Consider the following 17,376-nt stretch of genomic DNA (forward strand, 5'->3'; position numbering starts at 1 on the left):
TATGTTGCGCTTTTGGACTCCCAGGAGACTTGGAAGAAGGAAATGACGTCAACGACTAGAGCAAACGCAGATTGGATGTTGACAGAAGAAAACGAAATCAACATCCAATCTGCATTTGCTGCGTTGTTGACGTCACTTCCTTCTCCCTAGTCTCCTGGGAGTGCAAAAAGCGCAACATAGCCCCCCAGAGCTGCAGCAGGCCCAAATCGGGTGTAGGCGCATCTTCATCCACTTTGGTCTTGATTGTGGCCTTTTCAATGGCGCACCGCCCTACTGAAAAAAATTATCTGAATTCATATAAAAACTGATATGAAACATCCAAAAACTGATATGCGACATATGAAACTGATATGAAATATCCAAACACTGATATACGGCATATGAAACTGATATGAAATACCCCAAAACTAATATGCGGCATGTAAGAACTGATATACAGCATGTGCCAACTGATATGAATGTGTCCAATAAACAATTCAAAAATAAATTCATATATTCTTTTTTTTTTTTTGGCATACGACGTGTCGCGCGGGCAAACAAAACGTGGCTTGGAACCGCAGGGGTATGACATCACTGAAAAAAAAAATTCAACACGTTGAGAATATTATTTATTGCTTAGGTGGTCACCGAAAAACTCCGTACTTAGAAAACGACCTGTATAAAAGGCTGAAACGCAGAGCTCAGAAGTAGTTATTAGGTGTGCTGTTGTATTCATGTTTGTTGTGCCGTGTATGTGTATCAGCTGATGCTAGTGGTATGCGGTATGCATCTACATGGTGGCGTGAATAAATAAAATTATTTTTGTAGTACATGAATATGGCGGTACCTAGCGCCACCTAGCCCAGTGTAACTGATATGCGCCATATGAAACTGATATGAAATAATAAGTTCTGATATGAAAAGTTGTCCAATAAACATATCAGAAATAAATTCATATAGCTTTTTCACTAGGGCGCGAAGTCTTAGATCTAGGGGGTGGCCACCATAGTCTCGTCCTTCAATGTTTGCCTGAACTTATCCCAGTATATTGTCTTAACTTGTCGTTTCTGCGCTGGCCCATTGCGTGCCATCCGAGTCAACGAAAATTGAAAAGTGATTGGAAAATGATCGCTCCCCCAGTTGTCTGGAAGGCACTTCCATTTGTGATGTTGTATGTAAGGATTTGCTACCCAAGTAAGGTCCGGGGTAGTGTCCTTCTGGCCGAAGCCACCGATCCTCGTCTTGATTCCTTTTTTGTTAGTTAGATGCATCTGGTAGTTGCTCATCTCTTCGATGAGCTTTTCCGCTCCGCCTCCGCTGCTTGCGTAACCCCAAAGAGTGTGCTGCGCGTTGAAATATTCTTCGTACAACTTGTGGTCCCGTGGGTACAAGTTGTGCAGATAGGCCACTCAGCCGTAGTCTTGTGGAGTACCTCCTCGCCTTGGTCTGTAGTACGCCGAGACGACTACCAGGTTTTGGAGCTGGTACGATACCCTGATGGCAACCACCTCCTGATTCTCAGTGCAAAACTTTGTAGTGTTTATTTGGTGCCGATGCCAGTCCTGGCGAACGTACACCATGGCCATCCCGGAAGGGTCAACGAGGAGTCCGTTCGTCCGCCCTGGTATCGATAGAATTGAGTATGATTCGTACCCTTGGATACAATGTTTGTTGTGTTCGTCTCTTGCAACAGCAGGATGTCAGAGCGTTCTGGGCCCGTTTGCTCGAAGCACTAACCGCGGCTAAAGTTAGCCGCAGTACCTAGGAGAGGGATTTTGAGATCACGTGACTGGCTCGGTAGGGATGCGGGGAAACATGGCGGTGCCCCAGTGAGTGAGCGCCGCTCGCTTTGGAACTAATGTGTCGTTGTGGTTGCAATATCGGGCGCGTTAGTCAGCATCGAATGGTGCAGAAGGCTTTCGCTTTGCCTTATCACACTTAAACCGCAAAGCATGGGCAATGACATCGCCGCATTTTTTAGATAGTGTTTCGATTCTGGGCATTCTTAAGCCTAAATGAACGCGATAATTGTCGGCATAGCAACGTCTTTGGAAATCGGATTGTTGATAGCACGCAAAAGCAGACGGCGTCCCAACAGACCTTTTTTCTAAATTATCCAAGCACCGAAGTGCATGCTACGACTGTAGTTGCACGCGTCGCACGTGCTGGCGTCTGCAGTAGTAACCGTTCTAAAGCAAAAAAGTATAAAACAAATTTTGCCTTGCACGCGCGTTCGTTAAAGCCTTATTCTAATTTTTTACTTCAAATCTTTTATAAGAGGAAGGCCAGCGCGCGTGAACTGTAGAATTACACTTCCAGCGTTCTCCTAGCGATGCTTGGATAATTTAGAAAAAAGTCTGTCAGGACTTTATTAGCATGCAAATTAAATGCAAAGGTGCAAGCGAGCTGGGCAAGAATGATGAAAATAATCCCTGGAGAAGGGGAACAAGAGGGACAAAGGACAAACACAAATCTCCGAACACAGCTGGGTGACCGGTGAGCGACCGAAAAAATCCGCCTGGTCCGGGTATCGAACCCGGGACCTCTCCATTACAGGTGGAGCGCTCTACCAACTGAGCTAACCAGGGGTTAGACGTCAGTAGAGCAAACGGGTTTTATCAGCCGCCACCAGTCTAACACCAACAAGGGTGAAGCTTGCAATTTAAGGTTATTATTAGAATGCAAATTAAATGCAAAGGTGCAAGCGAGCTGGACAAGAACGATGAAAATAATACCTGGAGAAGGGGAACAAGAGGGACAAAGGACAAACACAAATCTCCGAACACAGCTAAGTGACCGGTGAGCGACCGAAAAAATCCGCCTGGTCTGGGTATCGAACCCGGGACCTCTCCATTACAGGTGGAGCGCTCTACCAACTGAGCTAACCAGGGGTTAGACGTCAGTAGAGCAAACGGGTTTTATCAGCCGCCACCAGTCTCAAGCTTGCAATTTAAGGTTATTATTAGAATGCAAATTAAATGCAAAGGTGCAAGCGAGCTGGACAAGAATGATGAAAATAATCCCTGGAGAAGGGGAACAAGAGGGACAAAGGACAAACACAAATCTCTGAACACAGCTAGGTGACCGGTGAGCGACCGAAAAAATCCGCCTGGTCCGGGGTATCGAACCCGGGACCTCTCCATTACAGCTGATAAAACCCGTTTGCTCTACTGACGTCTAACCCCTGGTTAGCTCAGTTGGTAGAGCGCTCCACCTGTAATGGAGAGGTCCCGGGTTCGATACCCGGACCAGGCGGATTTTTTCGGTCGCTCACCGGTCACCTAGCTGTGTTCGGAGATTTGTGTTTGTCCTTTGTCCCTCTTGTTCCCCATCTCCAGGGATTATTTTCATCATTCTTGTCCAGCTCGCTTGCACCTTTGCATTTAATTTGCATTCTAATAATAACCTTAAATTGCAAGCTTCACCCTTGTTGGTATTAGACTGGTGGCGGCTGATAAAACCCGTTTGCTCTACTGACGTCTAACCCCTGGTTAGCTCAGTTGCTAGAGCGCTCCACCTGTAATGGAGAGGTCCCGGGTTCGATACCCGGACCAGGCGGATTTTTTCGGTCGCTCACCGGTCACCTAGCTGTGTTCGGAGATTTGTGTTTGTCCTTTGTCCCTCTTGTTCCCCTTCTCCAGGGATTATTTTCATCATTCTGTCAGGACGCTGTCTGCTTTTGTGTGCTATCAACAATGCGCTTTCCAAAGACGTTGCCATGCCGACAATTATCGCGCTCATTGAGGCTTAGGAATGCCCAGAATCGAAACACTATCTGAAAAATGCGGCGATGTCATTGCCCATGCTTTGCGGTTTAAGTGAGGTAAGGCAAAGCGAAAGCCTCCTGCATTATTCGTTGCTGACTAACGCGCCCTATATTGCAGGTACAACGACGTAGTTCCAAAGCGACCGGCGCTCACTGACTGGGGCACCGCCATGTTTCCCCGCATCCCTACCGAGCCAGTCACGTGATCTCAAAATCCCTCTCCTAGGTACTGCGGCTAACTTTAGCCGCGGTTAGAGTGCCTTCATACACACGCGCGCTTTTGCTTGAGTGGTGACATCTCAGCCATTTTTCCGCCCAATCGTTTTTTGTATGCATTTTGAAGTGCGCGCAATCCGGTGTCACTCGCTCGAGCGCGTAGCTTTGGCTAATGCATAGACGCCATTTCACCGCCCAAGTCACGCACCGAGGTGCGCGAGAGCGTCACGCGCTGGCACATTCAAGGCAACAATGGATGTCTTCACCCTGAGACAGACAGACATGTAGGCACCCTAGCCGCGGTTAGCGCTTCGAGCAAACGGGCCCTGGTGGTCTGTCTACGTACCTTGCCTTGAGCTCCGTCGCCCTGCTTCGGAGCCCCCGACAATTCTATTGCAGGACTTTTATCATTTAATGAATGCTCGCAAGGCTTGTAGTACGGCGGTATTCCGTGCTTGCCTTTCTTGTTGTTCTTCAGTGTGCTTCGCAATGGCATCCGTCTCTGCTCGGAGGTAGAGATAGAGGTTCCTGAAGTCTGGTGGTGCTGCCCCATCGGGCTTCGAGGAATCCAGAAGACTGCCTCCCGTTCTTTACTCCATCTGCCCAACTTCTTCCACTCGGGGGTACTGGAATCTTAATCAGTCGATCCCGCGGGCCGGGGTGCAGATGGGTTTGCTGTTGATGCTGCTTGCGAAATCGCTGCTCGCATCTTCTTGTTGGTTGCTTTCCTTATGGGACAGCTGTTGCTGGTTGCCAAGTGTCCAGCTTTCTTGCATCCCTGACAGAAGGGTGTGTCTCTAGCGCATTGCATCCCTCCAGTGTCAAGGACGAGAACCATCGCATGTTTCGCCTGGCCACACGTCGTACATACCCCTAAATTGTGGCAGATGTCCTCCTTATGGCCGAGGCAGTGGCAGTTGGCGCACACCACCGCTTTAGGTTTGTATGAGAAAACCCGCTTGTAAATATTCCCGTATAGGATCGACCGCGGCAGGTGATTACCATCAAAGGTGATAATTGCCGTGTTGGTCTTGCCAAGCCGGCGCGCGGCAACGATCTCGATCTTATTTGATTCTAGTTGGTTGTTTAGAGTGTGGTCGTCTCTGTCTTGGGCTAAGGGGAAAAGGTCATAAATGACCCCCTTGACATACGTATTGCCGTACGTGCGAAACACTTGCACGGGGAGCTCCTTGAGGTCTTCTGCTTGGATCGTTTTGATTTCTTGGATGTGGCGGGCCACTTCCTCGGAGTCAGTACGAATCGAAATGATGTTGGCGTTTTCTAGAAGGTGGAGTGTGAGTGCGACTTTCTTGTCAGGCAGGTATTTACAGCACTGCATCTTGAATGACTGGAGGTATGGCTTGATCGAAGTCTGGCTTCTGGAAAGTCTCACTTTCAGTTCAAAGAATCGATTGAAGGTCTTGTTTGGTGGTTTCAGTACCTACGCAGGCTATTCGCGACATCGCTTAGGCGCTCTTGTTTGTGACGTGTTTCCACGGATCTCCGGTGTCTTCCTCCGTTTTTTCCTTCTAGCGGTGCTTGGCGGTGCGCAAAATCTTGCGCCATCATCTCCGCAACTTCCCTGAATGACGTCAGGCCTCCATCTGCAGGTGTTGCACCGTCGGTGTCGACGAGGCGCCCGCCGGCATCACCTGATGGCTTCGTATTGGGTAGCGGCGCTGCTTGCGTTCCTTGACCTGGACGGCCTTGGTTCGTAGCCACGCTAACGTGACCTTGGGTAGCACCCTCGGTTTTCTTTGATTTCTTCTTTTTCTTGGGTTTGCTCGTATTCTAGCTATGCTTCTCTATGTGAAGCTTCTAGAGAATTTGTAGTTGAAGCTCGTGGGGTAATCCCTCGAGCAATCTTCTGATCCCGGTCTCTGCCGACAATTCTAAATTGCTTGAAGATGGCTGAGTCCGAGCCTCTTGTAGTGTACACCTGTTTCCGTGGTCTTCGGAGATTTCCGTATTCTCGGTAACCTCCATGATTTCGGACCACAGCCCGATCCTCGGCTCTCTGGCCTGGGCTGCGTCAGGTGCTACAATATTACTGAAATTAGCCTCATTTGCCTGGCTTGCAAAAGGCGGAGGACCTTCTTCCGTCGAAGGCCCAGCTTGTGGGGTGAGTTCCGGGAACTGGACAGGATTCGCCATGTCCCCCGAAAGGAAATTCAGGGGCCATAGGTTAAGAGCAAGAAAAATGCGTCCCAACTGTTCGGCAGCTTCTTCTTTCTCCAACCGAGCGGGACTCCGCGTCTCAAGACGCTCGCGCGCCCCACCATTGTTTTTCTTTCTTTTTTTCAGCCAGAATCAGCTTAGACGCTGTTCTAGCAAGCCGGCCCCAGAGCGAACTGTCACAAACATCAGCAGTGCAGACAAAGGCATGGGCACGGGCGCGTGGCTTTGGAACGTGCCTCCTATGCACGAGTTCTAGTACAGACAAAAGCGTTTTGCTGAACTAGGCTCGCGCGCCTGTGCCTTTGTCTTTACTGCAGACATTTGTGAGATGGAGTAGAGAGGTAGAGAGGCCGAGATTGAACGCTTCTATTTCACGCTTTGAATGTCGTTTGCAATATTGTGACGTCGCGGTCTCCTGATTGGTCGACGCTGTGTCACAATTTTAGTTTACGCTCTAAGCGCGGGAGGAATATTCGGCGCTGGCGGCGGCCTTTGCTCCGCCTATTGGCCAAACTCTCCCAATATACGGCTCTGCATAAAGCGGAGCTGAAGCGCCATCTAGACGCCGTGCTTCGAAACGTACGTATCGCGATTCCCATAGAATCAAAGACGTTTAGACTCTCGAAAGACGACGAAGTGATCTGAGCCGGAACGCAAAAGCTTCTATCTCTGGAATTTGCTATTCTACGCGACTTCGTCGGTCCCTTGGACTTTGGGGGTCTACTCGGACGGCAGGAGCTAGGGCAGCTCCCTGCACAGCAAGAAAAGGGATGCATGCTGGTATGTCTCTTTCCGAAAACAACATATCCATCACGGCAGCACAACACCAGGCCAGCAGCGCACTCGATGAATCCCAGGACTGCAGTCGATCTGTCTGCTCAGAGACCGCCAACATGGAGAGCGAAGATTCCGGAGGCGAATGGCGCAGATCCGGCAGAAAGCGCTGTCGTCCAAAGAACAGCGACTCGTCTCCAGACGTTCCGCAACAACCAAAGAAGCAAGATAACACCAGCCTCACTGTCATCTTTGTTCCTGTGAAAGAAGAGACTAGACTTACAGCGCTCAACAGCCTGAAAATTTCCGAAGCCCTTGAGAAGCTCTGCCAAGAGTGCATCATCCAAGTGCGCCCCAACGATCGGCTGAACCTGATCGCTGTTGATGTTCGCAACGGGCAGCCAGCGAAAACTCTACTGAACACTGCAATGCTCTGCGGTGTTCCAGTAAGAGCCTACTCCCCACTGTCAGGGCCCATTTCGTATGGTGTCGTCCAAGGCGTCAATGTTGAAATCACAGAAGACGATATTGCGCGCAATCTTCGCGCTGAAGACGCATGCTGCAAGATTGCCAACGTTCGGAGACTTGGACGCTCCCGCGTCGTGAAGGTCACTTTCACCAGCACTAAGCTGCCAAGCTACGTGCTTCTAGGGCACGTTCGTTATCCAGTCTCACCGTTCACAGACAGACCGTTACAATGTCACAATTGTAACGGATTTGGCCATAAGAAAATCGCCTGCCAACGTCCGAAGGCCTGCTGCCGTTGTGGGCAACACCATGACGGGACGGGCGCTGAATGTCAGTCCACCACATTGAAATGCGCCAACTGCAGTGGAAAGCACCAAGCCACATCACATGACTGTCCAAAATGGAATAAAGAGCGTGACATTATAGTGTACTCCAAGAAGAATTCAGTGGGATTCCGCGAAGCGAAGTCAGCCTTAGATCCCCAAAAGAGACAAAAAACTGGCACCGCTGAGATCATAATGCAAGACGAATCAGAGCCAACGATCTCTAATGCAGGCGCCAAAAGCTACGCTTCTGTCGTAGCTGAGGACTGCCAGAAAAAAACCGTTATCAACAAAGTACCACCGAATGATGTCCCAAGTGATGAAAGGCCAACGTCGTCCCCGCAGCAACCTTCCTCGCAGGCGCTTCCAAGGCGTCAAGCAACAAAACGAAGCACTGAAAGGAAAGAAAGCGACGAGACTTCAGGCTTACCCATCGCAACAACACCCGCCTGGGTCTCCATTATCGAGACAGTTGTAAACATATCCCTGGCAATATTGTCTAAATTTGAAGCCTCGTGGGCCCGGGCAATTGTTACAATTTTGCAGGCAATGCTTCCCTTTCTGGGGGCATGCTAGGGGGACCAAGTAACGCAAATGCGCGACAACATGGGCAGAAGACCCTGAACAGACAAATAGCTCCAATATCTCGCCAAAAGAATAGCACTCGTCAACAAAGGCGCAGTCCAGTGTTTCCTTCCATTCTTCAATGGAACGTAAATGGGCTGCGCACGCGCCTACCAGGGATGCACGAATCTTTGAAAACTGAGCGTACTGACGTCTTGGCTCTTCAAGAAACGAATGTCGTACCTGGAGAAGAGCGCCTTTCTCCATATGTGTTCTACCACAGTGCCCCCATAAATCCAAATCATAGGTCACGAGTGGCGATACTTGTACGTGACGATGTATATCATAACCCCATAGACCTTTCGGACTTGAATTCGGCCATGGAGGAGTACTCCGGCGTAATTGTTAGAATAAAAGGATGCGAAACAACGATTGTTTCAGCTTACATCACGCCACGCGGAGTCTGGAACACAAAAGTGCTGGAAGAGATTAAAAAGAGAAGCCGCGGTCAGCTTATCATCTGCGGAGATTTTAATGCTCACAACGAGGCGTGGGGTGGTAGACGAACGGACGCCAGAGGACGACAGCTAGAGGCTACCATGGCAGAGATTCAACTCCGAGCTCTAAACGATGGATCCTCCACATTTTGTAGGAAGGGGCTCAGCCCCACTACTATCCACCTGACTTTGGTGTCCTCCGAAATATTTGGGTTATAGACGGCTCGACCCGACACAGAGGGAAGTGACCACGTGCCTATCAGAGTGACACATCCAACTACAAGCCCCAAAAATGTAAAAACCTGTAAGGTTACGAACTGGGATTTATTTCGTCAGTATGTTGCTACCGCCATTGAAAGTGGCAACTATGAAGATTTAACATCTTGTATTGCGGAGTGCCTGCGACTTGCCACGCGCTCTGTCACGGTGCCCGTTACATGCCATGCACCTGACTTGGAATGGCTAAATCTCCGCGCAGCCCGAAGACAGGCACCGCGAAGGGCACTTAGCACGGACGCCTCATGGGACTGGACGCGCTACAACCGGATCGACGCTAAATTTAGACGACATACGAAAAAACTTCAAAGATGGCAATGGAGACACGGATGCGCGTCGCTCGGCGGTGCTGGTGGTGGTAGACGTGCTTGGAGACTCGCTCGAGCCCTCGCCGGCGCGAAAATTCCGCGTCATCCTATTGCAGCTCTTGCAATCGAGTCCGGTTGGCCCATGACAGTGGTGGCGGAGGTATTAGCGGACAAATTTTCGCGGCAGTCATCCACTCCGTTACAGTACCGGGAACAGTTAGGACGACTACCTCCAGTTCCACTCACCGAAGGTCAAGATAACGAGGCAATGTTGGCGAGCCAATCCGATTTCACTCTGGCGGAGCTCACTGAAGCCCTTCACAAGTGTAACAAAAAGAGCGCTCCAGGACCGGATGGTATAACCTACCAAGCGCTCCGAAACGTCGATCCTGCCTACCACCTTGATGTTCTTGAAAAACTGAACTTCGTATGGACAACCGGCATCATTCCTGACGCATGGAAGGAGTCAACTATCGTCCCAATACCCAAACAAGGAAAACCTGCCGCGCTGCCGTCGTCTTACAGACCAGTGTCACTTACAAGTTGTGTAGGCAAACTACTTGAACGGATGGTCCTTCGCCGTCTCACCTGGTTATTGGATAGGATGAAAGCGTTTCCACCAGAACTAGCAGGCTTTCGAGCAAAAAGGTGCACCGGCGATGCCATTGGAGATATTGCGTAAACCCTCGAGGAGGCAAAAGCAACAGGGAAGATGGTACACTGTGTGTTTTTTGACATCAGTCGAGCATTTGACACTCTCCCTCACTTCACCATCATCCACCGGCTGAAGCAACTCGGAATTGGTGGACGGATTCTTTCCTTTATCAAGGCGTTCCTTTCTGGACGAACCATCCGCGTCAAAGTGCCTGAAGCTGTTAGCTCACCACGTCCAATAGACCGAGGAGTTCCTCAAGGCAGCGTGTTGAGCCCCATGCTTTTCAACATAGCGATGGCTACCCTCCCTGGTTGCTTACCTACAGGACACTCCAATCTCCGTACAAGAATGGCCATATACGCGGATGATGTTGCAATTTGGTGCGTCGGACCCTCGAAGAACGCGATCGCAATTCGCAATCGCCTTCAAGTGGCCGTTGATGCCACGGCGCTAATGATATCGAGATTGGGCCTTATCCTCTCAGCTGAAAAAACAGCTTCACTTCTATACTGGCCTGCAGGTCGAGCACCACAAAACGCACTGCAGCTGAAACTTGCTGGGATGCCACTCAGAAGGGTTAGACAGCACACCTATCTCGGAGTTGTCTTGGATGACCGCGTGACTTGGAGGCCAGAAGTTCGTAGGACACTGGGTCGATGCCGACGGCTCTTGCGAGTCATACGACACCTTGGAGGATGCTCTTGGGGCGCACCACAACGCGCTCTTCTCCAACTTTATAAGGGTCTCATAATGTCCAGGCTCCTGTACTCGCTCCCTCTTTTAGCCATAGGAAGAGCCCAAATTAGAGAACTTGACACATTCCACCGAATCGCTCTTCGCAGCTGCTTGGGGCTCCCCCCTTCGGCGGAAAGTATTGCGACACTTGTGTCTTCCGAGGAATGGCCGCTTTCCCTAAGACTGGAGGAGAGAGCCATGCGCAACATTAGTCGCATGAGTGCTGTACCCAATGAGTCTAGCATCCGATCTCACCTTCGGGCTAGACGAAACTCTCACCTGGGGTATCTGATAGTGCGATTCGATCGACAGATTGGAGGACCTGGAGAGTTCCTTCCTTCTTTGCCTCCGCATTCGACACGTCCACCACTGGTGATATGCGAAAGTCTACCTCTTCCGCAGCGAAAAGCAAATGTACTGACAACTGTTGCAAAGTCAGCTGCTCTAGAACGCTTGGATGACGACTACAAGGACTGGCTTCAGGTATATACAGACGCATCCATCAACAAGGCCAAGAAGACACCAACACTTGCAATCACAATTCCAGAAATGGACTTTGATGTTGCTGGACGACTCAACCTTGTGACGTCATCAACAACGGCAGAGCTGGTGGCAATTTGGGGAGCACTTGAGTCTATCAAGAACATTACGTTGCCCACTAAGGCTGTAATTTTAACTGACTCTAAATGTGCACTCCAACAGCTCCAACGAACAAATAAACGCACGCCACTACTGGCAAGAGTTGCATTAGAGGCTCGAACAGTGGAGGACCTAGGGTGGACCCTCGCCATGCAGTGGATCCCCTCTCACGTTGGAATTTCCGGCAATGAGCGAGCAGACACACTGGCTGCAAGGGCCCATGATGATCAGGCGCCGACGTTTCTCTTGGACCGATTCAACGAGGCGCATCGATTAATTCAGGTTGAACTTCAGCAATTTCATCCACATCCTGGAGTGGCGATTGGCAAGCCGCCTCCAACGATTCCTCGGAACCTTCTACGTGCCGACGCCTCACTGCTACACAGACTCCGGGCTGGGTGTCCATACACGGGAAAGCGGCTTCACAAGATGGGCCGCAAAAAAGACCCCAACTGCCCAGACTGTGGGGATCCAGCAGATTCGGAGCACGCGCTCCTGATGTGCCCTGCTCATGAAGAACCCAGAAGAACTCTCCTTCAGAGATACGCCCAAGCAGGACTTGTACATGCCACTGTCAGCGACATATTGAATCCTGAGGGTCACCGGGGGGCGACAGAAAGAGCGTTCCGTGCACTTCTAAGATTCCTTCGAGAAACAGGTCTTGAAGACAGACTTTGACTTTACTAGGGAGTCGGCCAGATGCCGGTAATTGATCACGTTTCCAGCGAATCAGTGACTAGAGAGTTTTAACATAGCGGTGCCGCGGTGCCGTTTCTGTTGCTGCGTTGCCGGGGCAGGGCTGGGGCCGCACCGGAGAAGGAGGAGGGGCGACGTTTTGGCCGACCGTCATGTGGGTACCGAGCTGGAACAAAAACTCCCGGGCAGTAGGGCACGGAGGAAGGATGGAGCATTTCCTTGCGGTCGGTTCAAGGTCTGCTCCCGGCGTGGCGGGTACGGTGACATTATTGCGGTGGCGCTTTGCTGAACATTTTATGTCCCTTCTTGAGCCTCTCTGCATAGCACTCACAGTATGCAAAGATTGCCCTTTTTCTTATTCTTTTACTCTCTCCTATTCCCCTTTTCGTCCCCTTCCCTAATCCACCAGGTAGTGACTCACCCCATAAACGGAGGCCCACAATCTCCTGGTGTCCACCCTTTCCCGTCACCCCAGAAATAAACAAACAAACAAACAAACAAACAAACAAACAAAGACGTTTAAACAGACAGGACCCGGCATGACGTCAGCCTGAGTGAAGCCGGAAGAGGCGTTTGATCCCAGACTGCCTTGCGAACCCGTTCCAAAGCCGTGGGGTAGCGCACCGGCGGTTCGTCTGCTTTCTAATCTGCTCCTGCTTCACGAGGCTAGCTTTCGATGCGGTCGGCGTCCGCCGTGGGCGTCCACGATGCAAATGCTTTGCAGCGTGAGTGTTTATACTTAGTTCCACATTATGTGCGAGCGAAGTCAGAACTGGAAGCGCGAGCCCGTTGTTCTGTGCGCTCCTGGCTTGCATGCGCGCTCGTGCGACCTGCTGCTGCTGTTTATTAAAAAATTTGTTGCGCACCGCCAAGTCCTTCACGGTGCGTCGTCTAGAGCGTCTCAATTCTAGTCACTTACTTTCTGCTGGCAACCAGGCGGTTTAAAAATCTCCCGTTAACAGCTGTTTCAAATAACAGTGGGTGCCGCCATTACTTTCGGTGCACACAGTCGCGTCGCCACGAAAATGTCATCGCAACGCGGTTGTTTGCACCGAAATTAATGGCGGCGCCCACTCACTAGGTTTCCCATTGGTCAAGAAATGCTCGTTGCGGCTCGTGGCCACGCCTACTTCCGTTACACTTCGCTCCATGCATTGGGGATAGGGACGCCACCTCCTGCCCATTATAACCTCCTTGCATAGAATACACTGCAGTTACTAAAGCAGCCGTCCAGCGGCGCGTCGAGCGACTCCAGGCGAGTCGTGGTGAGTGATGTTCGTGCATGCAGCGTCCATGAGCAGTTTTGTAACTGAGCTAATATAATAACGTTGATTATAACGTCATGTGTCAGACCAACAGGAGCAAAATGAATGTCCTTGGAGGAGTCCCATATGACGCTATCGATTTAAACATAGACTTATTACAATAAACGCTAGAGGTTCAGCTGGCGCTAGTGTCTACGTGACTTCCGGTTGCAAATTGAAGCAGACAGCATGCAGTCTACATTTCCAGCCTCGCTGTGTATTCCTATGGGAAAACGCGCGTGAATTTTGTCTCTTCGCCGGAAAATAACATAAAAAACTTTTGTCATTTTGGTTGTACCGGATAGTATGTACCTTTATTGGTATCGTGAAAGTGTAATTGCTTTAATGCTTTAGTTACAGCATTTTTCCTTAACACTGAACGATGTTAAACTTCTCTCTATTTCAGGCCCAAACCTCTGTTTCAAGGAAGGTATGTGAAAACGAGCGACGATTCTAGGCAAACTAACGATCGAAAGAAATGCAGAGTGTGTTCAAGGTTTGCTAGCATTTCGGTGATGCTTATATATTGCTAATATGCCCGTCCTGTCATTGGATGAAAATGACTCCGTCGTGCATCTTTACGATCGGTTAAAGCATTCGAACGCAAACAATTAAAGCGCGTGAGCTACGAAAGGTGTGTCTTATTATTTCCTATGTCGGGCAGTTTTTATCGGGCACCTGTTCCCTGGCTCCCCTATTTGCAAAAACTTGGAGCGTGCGGGTGATGATTTGAACCCAGAACAAGCATTTTCGCACATAATCATGAGCAGAAAGAATAAAGCAGTACTTAGTTATTGAACATCTGACTATATTACGTAGCTTTCAATTTATTTTGATCGTGTGCGTGCACAAGGAGTTACTTATCCAGTGTTACTGCGTAGTTTTTGCCGTCTCTCTTGGTTTTCCACATGTCCTTCGTTCGTTTGGCACGTATATCCCCCATGCTGGAAAGCATCGACGCCGTGTTCGCGCTAACAGTGTCCGACAGTGCACATAAATACACGTACGAAGCGGTTTCACCGTTTTTCATGCCACAAATTTCAAATAAAAATGCTGTAAGGGACCAATTATTTCGTCTGCGTGACTGAGAAATGTTCCAATGTGCCTAGTACGTACAAATTATTCCTGATATTTGCTCTTATAATCGAGCGCAGAAAGAAAATGCATTCGCTTTTTCCCATAGAAATGCATTACCGGCAGTCAATTTATGACTGTTTGCTGTCTGCTTCAAAATGCAACAGCACACTAGCGCCACCTGAGCCTCTAGCGTTTATTGTAATGACTCTATGGATTTAAAAGTCTGAAAGAATTCGGCGTTGTCCGTCTCTGGAAACCTCGTATCAGTTCGCTACATCGCATCCCGTACGTTGAAACACCTATTGGACGATTATTCAGCGATGAAGAATTCCCCGCTATTCGTCGGTTTTGAAGAAAAGTGACTAAGTCAGTTTGAAAGGCATGACCTCAAAATAACGTTGAATGTTATGCAAAACTTACTCGCGTTATTTATTAAGACGACAAGCAGAATTATTTAAGGAAAATATATACTACATAAAACGCAGAAACTGATGCAAAACAAACTCGTTTTTTATATTTATTTCTTGGTATAAATTAAGGGGCTTGTTACTCAATGCGGTGTGCTACGTAAGATACTTTCCGAAAAGTGATATATTCGTTCTAGAACTAAGCACGTCATATACACGCGCGTTTGAGAAATATAATTTGAAGACCCAAGAAACCTTCGAATAAAAAACCGCTTAAAAACACTTTTAGTAATTTTTTTTCTGTAGAAGCCAAGGCGCCAATTTAAGTCTTTTGCAATTCTACTAAGACAAAAAGGAACACCGCGGTGATTTGAAGCTGCACTTGAAGGCCTGCTCAAACTCCGTCATGGAACTGACCGTAACATTGCAGCGATGGTCGCTACGAGCGGGTCCTTCGCCCTCGCCAGCTTTGTAGTCTTGGATGTGTTGCTTGGACGCGCAGAATCCGTGGCAGTAGGCGACGAAGAAAAATTGCTTCTCTGTGAGTTTTTCCACGTGTGACTGGCGGTCCGGGACGTAGCAGGAGTCGCTCCGCAACGCCGCCAGCACCAGCTCGAGGGCTGCGATGTCTGGCACGTTCTCCGACAGCGTTTTCCTGCCGTAGGCGACGTTTGGAATGCGCTTCTCGAACGCCCGTTCTAGGCACAGCAGCCTCTCGTAGAACCCTCTGCCCTGCCCGTAGCCCCATGGCTCTCTGTCGCCTTCGTGACTCTTCTCGATTTGGTCCTTATCGAAGGCGTGCATTGCGGTCTGCGCCATCAGGCGGCCCGTACCCGCGTACGAGAACGCCACGGATTCCGTGTCCATGAAAGGAGGCAGCATCAGCATGGCGGGAAGGAAGACCACCATGCTGTAAGGCACGAAGGCCGGGCTGAACGTCGAGAAAGACGACATTTCCTCGGTTTCGACAGCCTCCAGGTTGTACAGGAGCCGCCAGCGATCCACGGCCATGGACCCCTGGTACCGCGTCATCTGAAAATTGAACAGGTCTTCCTCCGCCCTCATTTTTAGGGCACTTAGAAACGACGTCAAGAAGGGTTTCTTGAACTGAGGCACGTAGTGAAACTGTGTCTCCAGGCCTAGAATGGAGTTGAGGTTGTCCGGAACGCCCAAGACTAGACGGGTGAGCTGAAATCGGTCTTGAGCGTACGCCGTCGGTTCGGGCATCATCCACTTGAAGAACTGACGAATCGAGCAGCGGAACTGTCGGTACATGTGCTTTCCCAGCTCCACCTGCGTTGTATCGAGGTGCCTCTGGAAGTAGATGGCGTTGAGGGCGAACGGCGCCATGTACTGGATGTAGCCGCGGCACTTGACATCGTGCTCTTTGGTGTCCTTCATGGCGGCAGCGAAGAGGTAGTACTCCACGACCGCCGTGACCCAGTGGAGGCCAACCTTCGGGTTGTTCCTGTATTCGTTCACTAGGTTGTTCGTGAGGATGAGTCCTTCCACCTTCCGCACATACACGGTTTCGTTGGGCTTCAGGGTCAGCGGGAGGTAGTGGGCGAACCTCTCGCCCCACATGGACGCGTTGATTTGGGGCGTGTGGAACGACATCTGCGCGATCGTCTTGTAGGCGGGGTACTCGCTGCTCAGGCCCTGCACCCAGGTTCGAACCTTGAAGTCCACTTCTTTAACATCCTTCACGAATCCTTCGTTGACCCCTTGGAATTTTTCCACGGCGGCGAGTACCTCACTTGCGGGGTTCTGCAAAAAAGATATAATATATATGGGTGATTTCATCTCAACTCAGGCACAGATTTAGGGTCGAATTTTTAATTTTGACGAACAAAACATATGTTTTGGGGCAATTTCTATATCAAAAGAAGACGCAAACGGCGATTTCGTCGGATATTTTGTTCTCAAGTTATGGACCGTTGAAGCGGCCAAGGTGGAAACTGACGTTTTCCCAGCTTATCGGAAGTGCCATATTTCACTCCATCCCTTTTTCCTACTTTTTACGCTACATCAATATAACTTTTTTGGAACACTCTAGACATAGGCTTTTTCATGCTAATTAAGCGTCTCGGTTATAAAATTCTTAATGATTTTTTTTCTTCATATGTCAAACTGCCTCTCTGCGACGATATTTGACGAAGTTCAGCAAGCTGTGCTTTGTGACCTAATCAACATATTTTATGATATTTATATCACCGTAAAGCTCCAATTCATTTCTTTCTTTTGAATATAAATTCCATATTTTTTTATAAGTATATAGCGCTACATGGGTTCCTGAAAAACAGAAATTTCGCAAAACTGGCAAGGTTGGAGTCGATTGTCTGAAAAATCCCACTTTTTTTTTTCTTTTATTTTTTATTCACAGTTAGTTAATATAGCAGTCTATTAGAAACTACTAACAGAAATTGTAATATGTTGTTTGTATAGTGCTATTAAGACTCGAGTCTCGTGCTATGCGCGTTTTGAACGGGACTTCGCACAGGCGCTCTGCTGAGC

At 49.4% G+C, this 17,376-nt stretch overlaps 2 protein-coding genes across 2 annotated transcripts; one reads left to right on the forward strand and one right to left on the reverse strand.

Annotated features, from left to right (window-relative positions):
- Window positions 1-4,595: 4,595 nt before the first annotated feature.
- LOC120838789 lies at window positions 4,596-5,300 on the reverse strand. Its single transcript, XM_040208854.2, has one exon. It carries the CDS (start codon window positions 5,298-5,300, stop codon window positions 4,596-4,598), a length of 705 nt encoding a protein of 234 aa, XP_040064788.2.
- Window positions 5,301-7,032: 1,732 nt separating this feature from the next.
- Window positions 7,033-8,280, forward strand: LOC120838788. Its single transcript, XM_040208853.1, has one exon. It carries the CDS (start codon window positions 7,033-7,035, stop codon window positions 8,278-8,280), a length of 1,248 nt encoding a protein of 415 aa, XP_040064787.1.
- The last annotated feature ends 9,096 nt before the right edge of the window (window positions 8,281-17,376 follow it).

The sequence above is a fragment of the Ixodes scapularis genome, unplaced genomic scaffold (genome assembly GCF_016920785.2).
Source record: "Ixodes scapularis isolate PalLabHiFi unplaced genomic scaffold, ASM1692078v2 PGA_scaffold1__304_contigs__length_218370807, whole genome shotgun sequence".
In the NCBI taxonomy this organism is placed as follows: domain Eukaryota; kingdom Metazoa; phylum Arthropoda; class Arachnida; order Ixodida; family Ixodidae; genus Ixodes; species Ixodes scapularis.

What these genes read in the sequence shown, in the direction of transcription:
- LOC120838789 (XM_040208854.2), bottom strand. Translation starts at nt 5,300, where the DNA reads ATGCAGTGCTGTAAATACCTGCCTGACAAGAAAGTCGCACTCACACTC.
- LOC120838788 (XM_040208853.1), top strand. Translation starts at nt 7,033, where the DNA reads ATGGAGAGCGAAGATTCCGGAGGCGAATGGCGCAGATCCGGCAGAAAG.